Here is a 20,127-nt window from a genome sequence, read left to right on the forward strand (position 1 = left end):
ATATACCATAATAAAGTGGGATTTACTCAAGAGATGCAAGAATGGTTCAAAATCCACATCAATCAACATAATACATCACATTGACAAAATGAAACACAAAAATTGTATGATCATCACAATAGATGCTTAAAAAAGCATTTGACAAAATTCAACATCCATTTATGATTAAAACCTCAAGAAGGTGGCTACAGCGAGAATGTACCTCAAAATAATAAAGACCAGGGGTGCCTGGGTGGCTCAGTCGGTTAAGTGTCCAACTTCGGCTCAGGTTACATATCCATAGCTAATATCATACTTAACAGGAAGTTTTTTGTCAGGCAAGAAAAAGAAATAAAAGTCATCCAAATTGGAAAGGAAGAAGTAAAACTGTCAGTATTTGCACATGATATTATATCATATATAGAAAATCCTAAAGACTCCACCAAAAAACTGTAGAACTAATACACAGATTCAGTAAAGTTTCAGGATACAAGAATAATATACAAACATTGGTTGCATTTCTACATACTAATAAAGAGCTAGCAGAAAGAAAAATTAAGAAAACATGCCATTTACAACTACATCAAAAAGAATAAAATACCTAGGAGTAAATTTGATCAAGAGGTGAAAGACCTATACACTGAAAACTGTAAGACATTGATAAAAGAAATGAAGAAGATACAAATATATAGAAAGACATTTTCTTCTCATGGAATGGAAGAATTAATATTGTTAAAATGTCCATACTATCCAAAGCCATCTACAAATTCAGTATAATAGCTATCAAAACTCCAATGTAATTTTTCACAGATCTAGAACAAAGAATTCTAAAATTTATATGGAACCACAAAAGATCCTGAATAGCCAAACAATCTTGAAAAAAAAAAAAAAAGAACAAAGGTGAATAAATCATGATCTCTGATTTTAAACTATACTACAAAGCCATAGTAATCAAAACAGTGTAGTATTAGCATAAAAATAGATCAGCAGAACAGAATAGAGAGCCTCAGAAATAAAGCCATGCATGTATGGTCAATTTATGACAAAGGAGCCATGAATATATGATGCAGAAAGGACAGTCTCTTTAATCAATGGTGTTGGGAAAACTGGTTGAAGGAAACTGTAGCACTACTTTACATCATGCACAAAAGTTTAACTCAAAATGGATTAAAGACTTGAATTGTTAAGACCTAAAACCATAAAACTCCTAAAAGAAAATATAGGTGGTAAGCTCCCTGAAGTTGGTCTTAGCAATGATTTTATGGATTTGACTCCAAAAGCAAGGGAAACTAATGGAAAAATAAACAAGCGGGACTTCTTCAAACCAAAATGCTCTGCACAGTGAATAAAACAATCAACACAATTAAAAGGCAACTTACTGACTGAGAGAAAATATTTGCAAGTTGTATGACTGATAATGGGTTAATATTCAAAATACATAAAGAACACATACAACTCAACAACAACAACAACAACAACAACAACAACAAAACCCAAACAATCCTCCAGCCAGAGGATCTGAATATAGATTTTTCCAAAGAGGATGTACAGATGGCTAATAAGCACATGAAAAAAATGCTCAACATCATTGTTGGAGAAATGCAAATAAAAACCACTGCAAGATAGCACCTCATACCTGTCAGAATGGCTATTATCCAAAAGATGAGAAATAACAAGTTTGGGTAAGGATGTGAAGAAAAGGGAACCCTCATACACTGTTGGTGGGAATGTAAACTGGTGCAGCCACTTGGAAAACAGTAGGGAGGATCCCAAAAAATTAAAAATAGAACTACTTTGTGACCCAGCAATTCCACTATCTATCTGAAGAAAATGAAAACACTAATTCAAATAGATATATGCACCCTTATGCTCATTGCAGCATTATTTACAATAGCCAAAATATGGAAACAACCCAAGTATCCATTAATGGATGAATGCATAAAGAAGATGTGGTATGTATGTATACACACACGTGCATGCACACACACACAGATACACACAAAGGGATACTACTCAGACACAACAAAAAATGCAATCTTGCCATTTGTGAACACATGGGCGGATCTTGAGAGTAGTATGCTAGGTGAAATAAGTCAGACAGAGAAAGAAAATGCTGCATGAGTTTACTTATATGTGATATATAAAAAACAAAACAAAACCCAGACTCATAGATAACAGAGAACAGATTGGTGGTTGACAGAGGGAGGGGGACTTGCTGGGGTGAGGGTGGGGAAGACAGGTAAAGGGGATCAAGAAGTACAAACTTCCAGTTATAAAATAAAGAAGTCATGGGGATGTAATATATAGTGTCGGGAATATAGTCAATAACACTGTGTACCTTTGTATGGTGACAGATGGTAACCAGATTTATTGTAGTGATTATTACCCAAAGTATATAAATGTTGAATAACCTGAAACTAATATAATATTGTGTATCAATTATACCTTGATAAAAAAGTACACAAACAGTAAAATGAAAAAAAATTACTTCAGACCCAGAATTGTGTCAGAGAATCAGAGAGTACAGAGTGTCACAGGACATTTTAAAGAGACGATTGGAATGGTAGATACATTTTTGGTGGAAGCTATTTGAGCCAAGGGAAACAACGTTTTCTCCTGATTGAACTGCTCAATAAAAAGTAGTATTCTTGGTCATCTCTGGCAAATGGAGGATTTTGACTGTGGAGATGCAGAAAGAAAATATGAAAAAAGATGACACATTGGGGGGAAAAAGGGACCAGATTCTGGCAGTGAATTGGTGTGGGGAACCTGTAAAAAACAGAACACTTTCTTGTCTGTTTCTCAAAGATCTCCAATCTGTTTGCGCGAGACGAGATGGATGAAATCACCCAAGGTCTGATATCGGTAATGAAAAAGGAGCTGCCTCGCCACCCTCCTACCTTTGATAATCTGTATGAATACTTCATTTCAAGATCAAGGAAGAACTTGCATGTTGTTCTCTGCTTTTCTCCAGTGAGTTGTTACTTAATTTGTATTTATGTGGGAGGAGTTACTTACTGAAATGTACTTAATATTCACCTTCGGTGATGAAATGATTCGCCTGGAAACTAACATTTGTTACATTGAATTGAAATTAACACTTCATTACCACCAATCTCCACCAGAGGCAATCTCCTACCAAAGTGTAATAATTTAAAATAATTCATTTTTATAAGAAATTATTTCATAGCCTACAGCTTTCATTAATTGCCTAGAGATATAGATTATTCAAATTGTTAAGGGATTTGGTAATGTAATCTTGTCCAGTTCTTCCTCCAATACAGACATACCATCTAGAATGTCCCTGATGTAGGTTTGACTGTCTCTAGCTCTCTGTACTGTCCAGTATAGTAGCCATTAGACATGTATGGCCATTTACATTTTGATTAGTTAAAATGAAGTAAAATAAAAATTCAGTTCCTCAGTCCCACTAGCTCCATTTCAAATGCTCAGTAGCTACATGTGGCATGTGGCCACCATACTGGAAAGCGCATATGTAGAACATCTCCAGAGTCACAGAAAGTCCTGTTGGGCAGCTCTGCTCTATGGGTCTCACTAACTCACAAGCCAACCTACTTAATTTTAGATAGTCTAATTGCCAGAGAGGTCTTCTTTAGAATGAATTGGATTTTTGTCTTTCTGTTTTTTTCCCCTGTGATTCTGTTTCTGGCCTGTAAAATGAACCTCATCCCCCGCTTCAGCTCCTCGGATATTTAGAGAAAGTCTTTGCAGACTCGCTAAGTTGTTTCTTTTGTAGACCAAACACCTCCCACCCCTTCCACTATTCTCACTTGTCCTAGTGTCCAGGACTTTCACTGTCCTGGCCATCTCTCTCTGCAAGAGTTCCAGTTTGTCACTTTCCTCTTAAAGGTAGCTCTTAGGATCAAAACCAATAATGCAGATGTAGTCTTAGGACAGGGAAGAGTGTAGAAATATTAGCTCCCTTCATCTGGACACTTAATTTATTAATGCAGCCCAAGATTTTTAAAAAAAATGTTTATTTTTGAGAGAGAGACAAAGAGAGTGTAAGTGAGGGAGTCCAAGCAGAATCCAAGCAGGTTCCAGGCTCCGAGCTGTCAGCACAGAGCCTGATACGGGGCTCGAACCCACAAACTGTGAGATCATGACCTGAGCTGAAGTCGGACGCTTAACCGACTGAGCCACCGAGGCACCCTGCCCCCAGGATTTTTTTTAAATATCACACTGTTGACCCAGAATGCCTAAGCCTCTCTCTAGACAATTTATTATAATTCCTTTGTGTGTCTAATGCTTTCCGTCTTTGCTGCCAATAGGTTGGTGAGAAGTTCCGTGCCCGTTCTTTGAAATTTCCTGGCTTGATATCAGGTTGCACCATGGACTGGTTTAGTCGCTGGCCAAAGGAGGCTTTGATTGCTGTGGCCTCCTATTTCCTTTCAGGCTACGGTATTGTCTGCTCCAGTGACACTAAAAGACAAGTTGTAGAAACAATGGGCCTCTTCCATGACATGGTTTCCGAGAGCTGTGAAAGTTATTTCCAAAGGTGAGTGACTTTTCCTGAGCGTGTTAGCTGCAAAACCAGAGTTCACTCCAAAGAGAAATTCAGTGCAGCAGCCACTAAAAGGCTCTTTATATTGATTGAGTGCAGAGTCTCAGATGCAGTTAGATTTTGTTCTTGCTTTGATTTTCTAGTGATTATGCATTGAAATAATGATAAATAAATGAGACTTAAAAATTAACTAGTGTTCGGGGCGCCTGGGTGGCTCAGTCGGTTAAGCGTCCGACTTCAGCTCAGGTCACGATCTCGCGGTCCGTGAGTTCGAGCCCCGCGTCGGGCTCTGGGCTGATGGCTCAGAGCCTGGAGCCTGCTTCCGATTCTGTGTCTCCCTCTCTCTCTGCCCCTGCCCCGTTCATGCTCTCTCTGTCTCAAAAATAAAATTAAAAAAAAGTTAAAAAAAAAAAATTAACTAGTGTCCGTACTTAAGTATCACTTTCTCTCCAGGCCTCAAAGTAACAGATGCTTAATGAATCACTCTATTTCATTAGTTTATTATTTACATGCATTATTTATTCTGATTAAAGAAGTACACTGTTTTAAAGTTTCGCTATTGCCTTATGTTAGGGGATATTTAGGTTTTGTGTTTGCATCTCTTAGCCTTTTTTCTTAAGTTTATTTATTTATTTTGAGAGCGAGAGAGCAAGAGTGAGAGCTGGGGGGGGGGGGGGGGGAGGGGCAGAGAGAAAGGGAGAGAGAGAATTCCGAGCAGGCTCCATAGCCTGCAGAACCCAACATGGGGCTCGGTCCCACAAACCATGAGATCATGACCTGAGCCAAAATCAAGAGTCAGAGGTTCAACCTTCTGAGCCACCCAGGCACCCTTGCATCTCTTAATCTTATCAATGTGTTCACACCAAATAATTTTAATTGACTGTTCGCTAAAAATAGCAATGGTGTTCACATGTGAAAGCTGTCATCAACAGTTCAAAAATACAACTTTTTCGCCCTCCCAAAGCATGATAGTCACTGTGTACATTTGACAGATGTGAGTAAAGGTGGGCCAACGTGATCTTCAGGCTTCTGGGGGTGTTAAACCTGCCAGAAGAATTTTCCTACATAGAGAGTCTAGCTAACAGTTTCATGGATTTTCCAGGGGGTCCCTATCTCACAAAAGTATGTTTATCTTGGACCCTTTTCTTTACTTAAAACTAGACCCAGGATCCCCACCCCCTTAACAAGTTCTATATAATCTCCCAGATCCTCTTGGTGAATCCATGGGTATTAATTCATACGGTTAGGAAGATTTTCCTTCCATTTAACTTGAACTCTGTCGGTTACTGTCATCTGTGGAGAGAAAGTTTACCTTTGTACAGCTCCAAAAAAAGACTGTGTCTTTATTTTTGCAAAATTTGGTGCATTGTCCAAAATTTTCATATCCTCGCTGACTGTAGAAGTTTTTTCTGAATGTGATATTTATAAAATGCTTAAATGCTAGTCACTTATATGTCCAGTCCTTAAAATTTTTTTTAGTGTTAAAAATCTTTGGAACTCCAAAAATGAAAAAATTAATATAAAAGGTAAAATGATTTTATAGTATGTGAGGAGCTCTTCTTTGACTCAAGCTTCTCCTCTATAAAATTATTCCTTTTATTTATGTCTACTGTTAAATAGAATTACTATAGTAAAGCCATAGTGAGTTGAATATTTGAGTTAAGTAGAATTACTATAGTAAAGCCATAGTGAGTTGAATATTTGAGTCAAGTGTGGCTGCCTTGATTTCAAGGATGATCTGGTCAATCTGGGGAGACACTGGTTTTCACATCTGTAGGCCCACCCAGCTAGTTTTTAACAGTGAAGAAGTGTTTAGCAAATATCAGTTGAATGAAAACAGATCATAGCACAAATTCCTTTCATATATATATATATGTATAATATATATATATTCCTTTCATATATATATATTATATATACATAATATATATAAAATTCACAAAATGCTGGTAGGTGTGGGGCAGTGATTCTTTTCTCAGTTTTCCAGATGAAGAAACAGAAGCCCAGAGTGGGGTAAGGGTCAAGTCAAAGACCCCCCTAAAGGGTCAAAACATCAGATATTTAGTGTCCTTTCCACCTCACCTCTAGGGAAGCCATTCACAATTCCTCCCCTCCTACTAGTGAATCACCCTTCAGAATTACACTGATTCCACAGTGGGAAGCGCATCTGTAGGATGCTTTATAGGAATACATCAGAATGACAGAGACAAAGATCATCGTCATGTTCTACTTTCAGATACCGCCGAAGAGCTCACGTGACTCCCAAGTCTTATCTCTCCTTTATAAATGGTTATAAAAACATTTATGCTGAAAAGGTGAAATTTATCAATGAACAAGCTGAACGTATGAATATTGGTAAGCAGAATGGAATCTTTTAAGGATTTTTTCATAGGAATCTATATATATAGATGCCTGTTAGGGTCATTTACCTTTAAGAAGCTCCAGGCAGAAGAAAACCCAAACAGATGGGGCCAATTTTTTCTCTCAAACCATTTTCTCCTGGCCCTTTCAACTGGATCCACACTGTCGGGCTGGGCGTCCTCATAGTCACTGAGCCCCTGCCTGCAGGTAGAGAAACTACCAGTTCTTGGAAAGCCAGTTCTTGGAAACTGACCACAACTTCAGTTTTTGGTTTCGTTACACTTTGCCTTGACTTGCCTAAACTTTGCCATGTCAATGCTTCTCAGATTTCTAACAAAGGAAAAGGAAAAACAAATCAAAACAAAAAGAGAGAGTTTCCCTGAGCAATGGATGTCTGTGTCCAGGACATGTAATATAAGCGGGAAAATTATAAATTGGAGCAAGTTATATGTCCAGAAAACATTTGGTCCAAACAGGCCAAAAAGAAGTGGTTTTTTTCCCCCCGCTTCTCCTGCAAAAAATGTGGTGCCCTAGCATAACTAAACTCCAAGGTCTATGCAGTTATAGTGATGGAAAGAAACACTGTGCAAGAAACTGTCCTCTGTTTTTCTCATGGTTCATCTTCTTGTGGCTCTCCATAGGATGCTCTACAATCAGCGGTCAGCTGGAGCTACCTGGACTGGCTCTGGAGAGATAGTTAAATTCTTAGGAACTTTATGATCTAGTCATTAAACACAGCCTTTATTCAAAACATGTAAACTCACAATTAAATAAGTTATATTTTAAGAAGGCAAGTGTGCTCAAAATTTATCACATCTTAATTATTTTCACTCTGTTTTACTGCTATTCATGTTCTTGAGGTTAATTATTTTTATTCTATCAGTATGGTAGACATAAAATGGAGTGCTACTAACAGTCTCTTGGTGGCTTAAAATCAGCCATGGTGGGAATATTTACACCATGGGAATTGGAAAACATGCAAATGAGTGTTCCCCCCTCTCCCCAAGAGACCCAGATACTAAACACTTACCAACACACCACCGTCTAGAACTCAGTTGCAATGTGAGAAATCCACTTAACCAGCTCTTTTGCTCTGTGGTCCTGAGAGCCTTGGAGCCAGCTGCACAAGGTTTAGCCGCTTGTTTCATTTTCATAGCAAAGAAAACCACAAAATGATGACTATATTAGCTGTCTCATTTGCCATTCCAGCTGCAATGTGCTTCAAAGGCAAAAAAAAAAAAAAGATATTTACATCATTAAAAATGATGTTTGCAAAGCCAAGGACAGCACTAAATTGTCAAATAAGTTAGTTACCTGACTAAAGTAATCTTAGTATGGCATTGTGACTTTCCCTTCAATTTAGCTGGGTGGTGTTCTTCACCCCCTGCTGAAAGTCTCAGAGATTTGGTCAGTATTGTTGCTCCTAATATATGAATATTAAAAAAAAATTTTTTTAATGTTTATTCATTTTTGAAAGACAGAGACAGAGCACAAGCAGGGGTGGGACGGAGAGAGAGGGGGACACAGAATCTGAAGTAGGCTCCAGGCTCTGAGCTGTCAGCACAGAGCCTGACGTGGGGCTTGAACTCACGAACCGTGAGATCATGACCTGAGCTGAAGTCAGATGCTTAACCAACTGAGCCACCAGGCACCCCTATATGACTATTTTTTAAAGCATTTGTCCATAAATAATTATCTTGTGTTATAATCCTGGTACAGTGCCTTGTAAATAGTAAATATTGAACAAATATTTGGGATGTCCATATTCTAAGGAAAAGTGTATGTGTGTGTATTTGCAAAGGTCTTGATAAGCTTATGGAGGCAAGTGAATCTGTTGCTAAGCTCTCTCAGGATCTTGCGGTAAAGGAGAAGGAGCTGGCAGTGGCTTCCGTAAAAGCAGATGAAGTGAGTGGCATTTACTTTATAACTAGTGATGAAGAATATTATTCCATATTTTAAAAAGCATCATTTAAAAATGTTGTTAAAAATGGTTAATATATAAACCCATAGACTGTTTCTTTTCTTTAAAAAAAATTTTTTTTAATGTTTATGTATTTTTGAGAGACAGCCCACAAGTAGGGGAGGGGCAGAGAGAGACGGAGACACAGAATCCGAAGCAGGCTCCAGGCTCCGAGCTGTCAGCCCAGAGCCTGATGCTGGGGCTTGAACCCATGAACCGTAAGATCAAGGCCTGAGCCGAAGTTGGATGCTTAACCAACTGAGCCACCCAGATGCCCCAACCTGTAGGCTATTTCTCGTGATATAATGTTCACAAAGACCATTACATATTTTTGTTTAACTTCCACCAAGGCACACCTAAATTATTATATCCTCCACCTGACTATTCTTTCTTCTCTGGCTCTGTCTCTCTTTATATAATTTTTATAAAAATTTTTATAAATTTTTTATAAATGCATAGAAATTTGTTTATATAATTTTTATATAAAATTTTTGCTTGACTATAACTTATATTTAAGTTAAGTCTTCTCTTTAAGGTCCTCTCATGCTCTAAGTCTCTAGGATGACCCAGGTCTCATCTAAAGTTTGTGTCAAGGAGGGAAAAACTAATAGGAAATGTTGGTGGAGTTAAAAAAAAAAAAAGATACTCCTCTCAAGTTGATGGTTGCTGCTCCTTCATCTGTGACCCTACCAGCCTGTGACTGCTTTCAGCTTCCACTCACTGAGTTGGTTAAGAGTGGATACTTAAATCTTAACCCTTAGCCAGTTACTGAAGTAAGAGAGATAGCATAGGACAGGGTTTTAGCATAGTCCTGTCATATTGTAGGTGCTCAACAAACATGAGCTATTTTATGTTTTTTTCGTGGGCATTAATATGGTTTCTGACCTTATTCCATTATCTATATTTGAATTGTGTTAATTTTCTAGAAATTACATACAGTGGAAATACCATTTTCCTGAAAGCTTAAAATGTTTATGTATACAGTCTATAGATATAAAAATATACATATATAAAAATATACATAGAGAGAAGGAGAGAGAGAGAGCGAGCAGGGGAGAGGGGCAGAGGGAGAGAGAGAATCTTAAGCAGACTCCATACCCAGTGCAGAGCTGACACAGGGTATGGACCTGTGTCCATAAAGTAACTGTGTGTCCCACGACCCTGAGATCATGACCTAAGCCAAAATCAAGAGTCACGCGCTCAACCAACTGAGCCACCCCAGCGCCCCTTATTTATATATTTGTAAGCCTTAGGAGAAGACTGCAAGGAACCATTTAAAGGAGTTACTGTAATACACTTTAAAGCATAAATTAAAGAATATATATAAAATATACGTAGGGAATCAATTTGCTTTTATTTGTGTTGTATATTGTATCAAATAAATGTTCTTCCACTACTTGAATCTGTAAATTTTGCTCAGGAGATACCTATTTGCCCTCATGTGTTCCCTCGATTTAACAGGTGTTAGCAGAAGTCACAGTAAGTGCTCAGGCTTCAGCCAAAGTCAAAAATGAAGTGCAGGAGGTGAAAGACAAAGCCCAAAAAATTGTGGATGAAATTGATAGTGAAAAAGTAAAAGCTGAGACCAAGCTGGAGGCAGCTAGACCGGCCCTGGAAGAAGCAGAGGCGGCCTTGAACGTGAGTGTGTGCTGTGACCTGCTCTCAGCACAAGTCCCAGCCAGAACCAGGTTTAATTCTGTGAAATTCACTGCAGGACTTCTAGAATCTGAAAACTGAATTGAATTCTAATGTGCTTTATAATCTCTGAGTCTGAAGACAAATGTTTCTGCTGGTTCAATTTTCTAAGTTCTAATTTTTTTAAGTCTTCAGCCCCTATAACTTACTATTTTCGTTCCATAAATCAGCCTTCCATGAGATCTGAGAAATAATGGTGATTAATGGCCTAAGCAATAGCATAAAGGATTCAGATTATATAGAGCGCCTTCTCAGTTCCTCCAAAGCATCCCCTCCAGATTATATTACTTGCCCTTTAAAAATCTTCTTGTGGGAGCACCTGGGTGGCTCAGTCGGTTAAGCATCTGACTTCAGCTAGGTCATGATCTCGCAGTTCATGAGTGCAAGCCCCATGTCAGGCTCTGTGCTGACAGCTCAGAGTCTGGAGCCTGCTTTGGATTCTGTGTCTCCCTCTCTGACCCCCGAACCTGCTCCCCTCTGCTCGTGCTCTCTCTCTTTCTCAAAAATAAATAAACATTAAAAAAATTAAAAAAAATCTTCTTGTGGGTTCCAGTGGCTGTTGGGATAAGGTTCCCAGCTAGCCATCCATATCTGTGAGGCAACATGCAGTTGTCTTTTGCGACCACCACTTCTTAATACATGATCTGGCGTAAATTTATTTTACTTTTTTGTGTCTCCATGGCGATTATAATTCCTCAGTGATCCTTGAAGGGTAAATTTAAACATTAAAGGTAATGAATACAGTTTGCTGGGCACATAGAAAGTACTGAGTAAATATCAGTGCTGCTGTTAGTTCTGATAATCTGGCTCCTGTCTATCCCTTGAACTCTTCTGTCATTCTTTCTCTATACACGGTATGGTCCAGCCATGCAGAAACATCCGTAGGCTTCTGGAAGAATCATGGTCTGTTTAAATGTCTCTCTCTCTGCCAGAAATGCTTTTCCTAACTTACATTGCCTAATAAGAGTCATTCTGCAGGACGAGGCTCATCCCTTCTAGAAAGTGTTCGACTCTTCTGGCTCTCCTTTGTTTTTCCTGTCACCTCTCTGCTTCTATCACGATGATAATCCTAGTTTAGGGTGATTATACTTTCTTTCTTTTCCTCCAAAGATTATGAGGACAAGGTTATTTTTCTTTCTTTCTTTCTTTTTAAATGGGAGAATGCCTGTATTTGTTGAATGAATAGATTTATGATAATCATTTAATAAAATTGTGGCAAAGATCAGGACACATTCTCGACCCCCCACTCCCTTTAAGAATCCTACAGTAACCTGCAAGACAGAGAAATCACTGAACAAATGATTCTTAGGCGATTTTATTGGTCATGTTATGTTCCAATCCTTCTTGCCTTGAATATCAGGTAATATTTTAAATCCAGCTCACAGATAGAAACTTTGAAAAGTATTTTTATAAGCCATATGTTATAATAACTTCTCTTTTCTCCTTTGAATTTCTTCCCCTTGGATAGATAGGGCAGCCCTTAAGACAAAGACTGAAGGTTAGGTTTCTGATATTCAGAGCCTTCCTTCTCTTTTTTAATATCCACACATAGAGTATGTGCTTTGAAGATGCAAGTTATCTAAATTTTTTTTTTCAACGTTTTTTTTTTTTATTTATTTTTGGGACAGAGAGAGACAGAGCATGAACGGGGGAGGGGCAGAGAGAGAGGGAGACACAGAATCAGAAACAGGCTCCAGGCTCCGAGCCATCAGCCCAGAGCCTGACGCGGGGCTCGAACTCACGGACCGCGAGATCGTGACCTGGCTGAAGTCGGACGCTTAACCGACTGCGCCACCCAGGCGCCCCGAAGATGCAAGTTATCTAAATGTTACCCATCAATGAGGCGTGTTGCTCACAGGTCTGGGGTGATGGGTAATGAATGGTAGAGATATTCTACAGCAATTATTTGAGGGCAACAAGAGAAAAAAGAATAAAAACAAATGGAAATCCCAAGATAACAATGAAAGAGCCATTATGCAAAAATTTTGGGATATAAACCCTTAAAGGGATAAGGTCAGGGGTTGGGGAGAACATACATTTTAAAGTTTTCTACTTTTGTTATTTAAAAGCATTAGATTCCTGTGTGATTATTAATACTGTTCAACAAAAAAATACGTTGATTTCCTAATCCCAAATACAGACTATCAAACCAAATGATATTGCCACAGTCAGGAAACTTGCAAAGCCCCCGCATCTTATTATGAGAATCATGGACTGTGTTCTGCTACTATTTCAAAAGAAAACTGACCCTGTCACTATGGATCCAGAAAAACCTTGCTGCAAACCATCCTGGGGAGAGTCATTAAAAGTAAGTAAAAATCTTTGCAAGACCAATGAGATTCATCAGGTGTCCCCAGTCCAGGACATTCAATATAGACCAGACAAGCTGGCAGGCAGTAATTGATAATTGTGTAATGAAGAGTTTATCTTAAACTGCACCCCCTAAAGTATAAGTGGGGAAAGATTTTAAAGCCAAATGCCTTCTTTTCGTAAAAAGTGTCCAGAACCCGAGGCTAGCACTGGCACGGTCTTGATGTCAACCCAACTGAGTCTCTGAAAGGGAGCTTCTGTGGTTGGTGACATTCAGATGCACCCACTGGACGGGAAGCTCACATATCTTTTCTTCCTTACTCTTTTACCGTGGTAATGGGAAGACAATTTGCAGTTTACAGATTTAGGTTGACTGCTGTCAATCTTGATTTGTATGTTTAAGAGGGTGTCGGTTGTTACTTCTTTGGAAGAAACTTCAGTTTCGGAATATATACTAACTCAGGAAGAAAGCATTGATTTTCTCCCAGAACGTACAGGTTGTGCTACTATTTTTCAGTTAATGAGTGCAACAGGGTTCCTGTGGAGCCTTCAGCAGTTTCCCAAGGATACTATAAATGAAGAGACTGTTGAGTTGCTGCAGCCGTATTTTAACATGGATGATTATTCTTTGGAAAATGCCAAAAAAGTCTGTGGGAATGTGGCTGGCCTGCTGTCCTGGACTCTTGCTATGGCCACATTTTATGGTGTCAACAGAGAGGTGTTGCCTCTGAAGGTAAGAGTTTCCCTCCGCCTCCTAGAAAATCAGTGTTCAGTAAAAATCAGTCATCAGTATTACTGCTATGAGAAGACAAAGCAAAGCAGCATTTTGACTAATAAAGATCTATGTCGCCATTTTGCTAAATGTTTCCTCTTTTCTTCATGTCTTCTTGTGGTTTCTCATTTTCTTTACATCTGTTATGTGTTTCTGGGCATCACAGACAAGAAATCAAAGCCAGCTTGTTAACTTAAAGCAGGAAATGAATTCAGTGCAAGTAATAATTAAGCTGTCATAAAAGAAAACTTGCCATTTCTTTAAAGTTTAAAGAGATTAGGTTTGGAGATAGAATTTGATTACTAGTTTCCAAACAAAGTTTATAGAAATTAAGGTCAACACCCAAAAATATTTGAAATTTAAAAAGAGGGGGAGGGTGGGGGAACCCTTGTTTCTAAGAAACAAATGAACAAAGTTTTGAAAGATCGCTCACAAAAGAAGTGAAATCAGGATGTTGCAGACTTGCCACAACCCTAAATATTAGAATGTAATGGGGAGATATATGCAGAGTATTGAGGAAATTGCTGTGGTCCAAGAATTCAATAACTGGTCAAACTGCCCTTCATGTATAAGGGAACAAGAAGACATTCTTAGGGATGCAGTTTAAGTACTGAGTGGTAAATACACACACACACACACACACACACACGCACTCCATGTATACAAGGGCAACCTGTTCTTCAGGTCAGAGGGAACAGAATGACATTCTCAAGAGTGCGAAGGATTCATAAAATACACCACCCAGATACATATTAACCTCCCGCCCCACCCCCACCACAAAGCTAAAAGAAGTGAAAGTGGTTGCTCTGTGGAATGGAAAATGATGAGCAGGTGGGCAGGGTGTTGTAGGTTTTCATAGTAAGCCTTATAAAAATGGCTGCCTTTTTTTTTTTTTTAGTTTATTTATTTATTTTGAGAGAGATGGAGACAGTGAGATCAGGGGAGGGGCAGATAGAGAAGGAGAGAGAGAGAGAGAGAGAGAGAGAGAGAGAGAGAGAATCCCAAGCAGGCTCTGCACTGCTAGCTCAGAGCCACATGCAGGGCTCGAACTCATGAAACTGTGAGATCATGACCTGAGCTGAAATCAAGAGTTGGACGCTTAACTGACTGAGCCACCCAGGTGGCCCTGAAGATGGCTGTCTTTTAAAACTGTGTGCATAGGTAACTTTGAGAAAAATAGAAAAGAAGTTGAAAATAACGAGGTGGCTCAGGTCATGATCTCATGGTTTGTGAGTTCAATCCCTGCATCGGGCTCACTGATGTCAGCTCGGAGCCTACTTTGGATCCTCTATCCCCTTCTCTCTCTGCTCCTCCCCTGCTTGCACTTTCTCTTCCTCAAAAATAAATAAACATTTTTTTTAAAAAATAAAGTTTTAATAAAGGGAAATGATGAGAAAATGTAACAATCTACTCCAACAAAAAGATACCAAGGGATGTAGAATTTAAGAAAAAAATGCACTTATAAGAACAGAGTTAATTTTTACTAAAAATTGTGATCTACAGTGAGACTTAATTATAATTACGCTTTTTGTAATAAATAAAATGTTATCAAATTACAAAAAGCAAAATGCATTCATATTTTAAGTGGATATTAACACAGGTAGTATTGCAATTTGAGATTGTGCAGAAAGCTGGTTTTATGAGTGTGTGATCTGTGCACACAGGACTCTGTGTTTAGAAGGGTCCGTGCTTGGCTTAATGGTCACTGTCACCCTCTTGAAGTTCTTAATAATTATTTAACAAGAGGCCCCACATTTTAATTTTGTACTGGGCCCTGCAAATTATGTAGCCAGTCTTTTGCAGCCATAAACTAGTAATTATATAGAGATTTTACACTTTATCATTTTTAAGGTTGAATAGCTACATTGAACTTTCTTGAATATGAACAAAGAATATGAAATTATTTCTAGTGACCAAGAAACATTTACAAAAATTGATCATACTCAATGCTAAAAGAAGACTTTGATTCAGTTCCCAAAAGCAGAAATTGTCAAGGCCTCATTCTCTGATTATAAACAATAAGATTACACAGTTTTCATTAAAAAAAAAAAAAATCTAGCCACTTCTTTTTAGAAAATGATGACAAAAAGCTAGTTACCAAAGCTTTTGTTATGTGGCCCAATGGCACTTTCTTAGCTCTTAAATTAATTAAAGAAACTAAACACTACAGAACATACTTGCTTATAAATATACATACACACAAAACTTAAGGAAAGTGGAATAGAACCAAAAAAAAAAAACCATTAAAAGTTAGAGAAAAGTAGGGGCGCCTGGGTGGCTCAGTTGGTTAAGCGTCTGACTTTAGCTCAGGTCATGATCTCATGGCTCATGAGTTTGAGCCCCGTGTTGGGATCTATGCTGACAGCTCAGAGCCTGGAGCCTGCTTTGGATTCTGTGTCTCCCTCTCTCTTTGCCCCTCCCCAGCTCACACTCTGTCTCTCTCTCTCCTTCAAAAATAAATAAACATTAAAAAATAGAGAACAGTAGCAGAATTAAATAATTGGTGCTTTGCAGAAACAAAATATAAGATACATGTTGTTGGAAAATATAATCCAGAAGAAAATACATATACTCACAGATGCATAGATTTAAATAATTTTAAACAGTTATATGTAAATACATGAGAAACGTTCAATTTAATAATATTAATAGTAATTAAATTAATATTTCCTGTGAAAAAGGGCTAAATTTAGATAAACATTGGGAAAGAAAATGAGAATGTTATCAAAAAGCTTCTACCTCAGAAGGCTTTAGGGCTATATTATTTTATTGATTCTTTTAAAGTTCTAAGAAACATATAATTCTCACTCGGTTCTGTAGGAGGTAGAAAAAGATGAAACTCTACCATTACAGTAATTTCATTTCAAAATGTCTTTACGAAAGGAACAACCCAAAATGCTCACATGCCCAATAGCATTATTTATAATAATTTAAAATGGTGGGAGGGATGTCAAAAATAGGGCAAAGGTTAAATAAATTATGATACATCAAAATAGTGTGATATTATGCAGCCATATTGCTAATGTCTATGAAAAAGTGTTTAAGGACATATTTAAGGAGAAATGATTACACCATATTAAGTGACAAAGAAAAAAACTAGAAAATGCCAGTTATCACCTTTTTAACACAATACTCACAGACTATCTCTGGGTAAAATCATGGGTAATTTCTATTCTCCTTTCATTGATGCATTGATGACATTTTTCATGTCATTGTTTCATGTCATTTCATGTCAATGTTCATTTTTCATGAACATTGATGCATTTTTCATGTTTTCTGTATCAAACATGAATAATTAAAAGAAAAAATAGAACTTTAGTGAAATATCTCCAACACTCCAGCTGAACACACAGAAACAGATGACCTCAACATACCATCTTGGGCAAAAATTGTGTAATTCATGTTATTATTTACCAATTAAAACCATAAACAGAGGTGCCTGGGTGGCTCAGTTGGTTAGGCGTCGACTTTGGCTCAGGTCATGATCTCGGACCATGAGTTCGAGCCCCGCATCAGGCTCTCTGCTGTCAGCACAGAGCCCGCTTTCAGTTCCTGTGTTCCTCTCTGTCTCTGTCCCTTCCCCGCTCATGTGCACTTTCTTTCTCTCTCAAAAATAAATTAAATTTAAAAAATCGTAAAGAAACAAAACAAAAACACAAATATTGGGCAGACCTAATACAAGTCCATACAATTACCTCTTCTTCCTTGTAAGGCTAACCTGGCCAAGCAGGAGGGCCGCCTAGCAGTCGCCAATGCTGAGCTGGGGAAGGCACAGGAACTGCTGGATGAGAAACAAGCCGAGCTGGATAAAGTACAAGCAAAATTTGATGCAGCGATGAATGAGAAAATGGTGAGATTAAGTATACAAAATTATGGCAACAAAGTATCAAAATTTTACACAAGTATGTGTTGTATTTGGAAATGAGGCACACGTTTATGACCAAAAAAAAAGTATTTACCTGACTGCCCTTCACTGGCTATGGCTACCTGTTTTCGATTTTTGACACTTTAAAGTTTTTTGTGTGTTTTTAATCATCATTTTCGGTAAGAGTAAGCTGCGATGTCATACCCTAAGGGGACTGATTTGGAGGTTAGAAAATTGGGTTTGAGATTCGGTGCAGAAACTTATTCACTAGGCAGCTGGAGGCAACTGATGGAGCTTTATCTGTCAGATGGGGACCCTAATATGACCTCATGGGACAGGGGCCCCAGGAAAAAGAAAGCCCTGATCTGCACTGTTTGCTGATTTCTGTGGCATAGATACTCCCACCACTGCCAGTTTTAACCTACTGATGCGCTGACAGTGAACACATGTTTGGAAACAGGTGCACAGCAGCGCACTCTCATATACTGTACTGTTACATGTTTAGCACTGTTACATACTGAGCCCTACGATATACCACCATGCAAGTGCAGTGCTGACTTGACCTGAAGCACATAGATAAGGCAAAAATGTAGCAAATAATAAGGAGGTGATGGGTTTTTATTACTTGTTACCTTTGCTTTTAATATAGCTTAATTGTAAGCTTATATATATTTTTTTCTTTTTTAAAATTTAATTTCAAGTTAGTTAACATACAGTGTGGTTTTGGTTTCAGTAGAACCCAGTGATTCATCTGTTACATATGACACCCAGTGCTCATCCCAACAAGTGCCTTCCTTAATGTGCATCATCCATTTAACCCATTCCCCCCCACCCCCACCTCCCCTCCAGCAACCCTCAGTTTTGTTCTCTGTATTTAAGAGTCTTTTTCGGTTTGTCTCTCTCTCTGTTTTTATCTTATTTTTTCCTTCCCTTCCCCTAAGTTCATCTGTTTCTCAAATGCCACATATAAATGAAATCATACGATGTGTTCAACACCATCCAAGTTTTCTGGAAATGTCATAATTGGCTTTTCTGAGTTGATAAAAGCTGGCTGCAGCACATCACTATTGTGTAGAGTTTTTCTGAGGAAAAGTAAAAACACTTTGTAAACTTGCAAGAACTCAGAATTATCAAATCCAAGACTTAAAATGGTGTATTGTATTGATCTGATTGTGTTTTGAAATCACTGAATAGAAATACTGTATTAATTTATGTGATTCGGAGTCTCTCTTACAAAATCGCTTTCCTTGAAATTTCGCAAGATAAAATAACTATATGATGAAGTAATTACCAGAATTTAACATGTAAAGCTTCACTCACATTGCTTTTTCAGATTATATTTATTTTGCAAATTAGGAAATTCCCTCATATGTGTTTATGTGTGAATACAGTGAATGTTTGATTAAGCACTTAAGGAAGTTCTTTGAGACACTCTTCCTTTATGAATCCAGGATTTGCTAAATGATGCAGATATGTGCCGGAAAAAGATGCAGGCAGCTTCCACTCTCATCGATGGGCTGAGTGGAGAAAAGGTCCGATGGACCCAGCAAAGCAAAGAGTTCAAAGCCCAGATTAACAGGTATAAACTTTGGCCTTTGCTATAATTGCTTTCCTTCTTAATCATCACTCCAAACACCACCTCTCTGTGACATTAGAGAAAATAAAATATATCTCCCCAGTGAAATGCTTCACTCCCTCATCTCCCTACCAACCACTTCTGAATCTCACAGCTTAAGTCACGCACTCTCAGTAAAACAAAGAGGGATGAAACGTTTGTGAAGCACGTTTAATCTCAATTTTGGTTCAGCAGTGTGGGGTTTTAGTACAAGAGTTCTTCTGATACTGTTTGGCTTTTCCAGAACCATCCAAATATGTTGTCCAGTTCTATACTCTTAATCTCAGTGATTTTGAACGTGTGGATCAGTGGTTTGCTCTAAATACAAGGCAGACTTGTGCTCGTGTCTGCTGGTGTCCTCAGAAAAGTGGAAGAGAGGGGAATGAGAGAGGAGTAGAGAATGGCAAGAAGTGGGAGGAACAGAGGGGGAACAAGACAGGGAGAAGAAAATAATTTTATTAAGACTGAATCTGAAGAGGACCAAGGCATGGGAAAAGGATGCTTTTTTTTCCTCGGCATCAGGGCTCTGGACCTGCAGGCTTCAAGGAAGCAGTTTCTTGTTCCTTGGTCTACACCAAATGTGGCCCCTCCTACCCGCATTTGGGTTTGGGGGCTCCCTCTTGCATGGTCTCTCCATGTCTGGTTTCGAAGTGTTAAGCAGGAAGCAGAGAAGGATTTTGCCTAGTAACATGGACTAGTATGTGACCTTTCATACTCCTTAATGGGAGAGCTCACATGTGTCAGGCACTCACTTTGTCTCGTTTCCTAACAGACTTGTAGGTGACATTCTTCTGTGCACTGGATTCCTTTCCTACCTTGGTCCTTTCAATCAGATATTTAGGAACTATTTGCTTAAAGACCAGTGGGAGATAGAGCTGAGAGCTCGGAAGATTCCTTTCACCGAAAACCTGAATCTTATTTCAATGTTGGTGGATCCGCCAACCGTAAGTGTCACTTTCCTTAGAATACTATTTGATTTTCAGTCTTATTTAGTAAGAAATCAAGGTACACCTAAGTTTTTCCCTTTTTTTAAAAATTTAATTGA

The 20,127-nt window shown here is 38.3% G+C and overlaps 1 protein-coding gene across 1 annotated transcript in view; it reads left to right on the plus strand.

Annotated features, from left to right (window-relative positions):
* The window catches only part of DNAH8 (dynein axonemal heavy chain 8), a 330,443-nt gene that overhangs the window by 205,077 nt on the left and 105,239 nt on the right, over positions 1–20,127 (plus strand). Inside the window, exons 65-74 of the mRNA XM_078446877.2 lie at positions 2,788–2,952; positions 4,272–4,498; positions 6,741–6,859; positions 8,667–8,770; positions 10,287–10,463; positions 12,661–12,828; positions 13,348–13,563; positions 17,315–17,452; positions 18,919–19,046; positions 19,855–20,026. Of these exons, the coding sequence (XP_078303003.2) occupies positions 2,788–2,952; positions 4,272–4,498; positions 6,741–6,859; positions 8,667–8,770; positions 10,287–10,463; positions 12,661–12,828; positions 13,348–13,563; positions 17,315–17,452; positions 18,919–19,046; positions 19,855–20,026 (1,614 nt within the window). The remainder of the gene's footprint in view (positions 1–2,787; positions 2,953–4,271; positions 4,499–6,740; positions 6,860–8,666; positions 8,771–10,286; positions 10,464–12,660; positions 12,829–13,347; positions 13,564–17,314; positions 17,453–18,918; positions 19,047–19,854; positions 20,027–20,127) is intronic.

The sequence above is a fragment of the Panthera onca genome, chromosome B2, assembly GCF_046562875.1.
Source record: "Panthera onca isolate mPanOnc1 chromosome B2, mPanOnc1 haplotype 2, whole genome shotgun sequence".
Lineage (NCBI taxonomy): Eukaryota > Metazoa > Chordata > Mammalia > Carnivora > Felidae > Panthera > Panthera onca.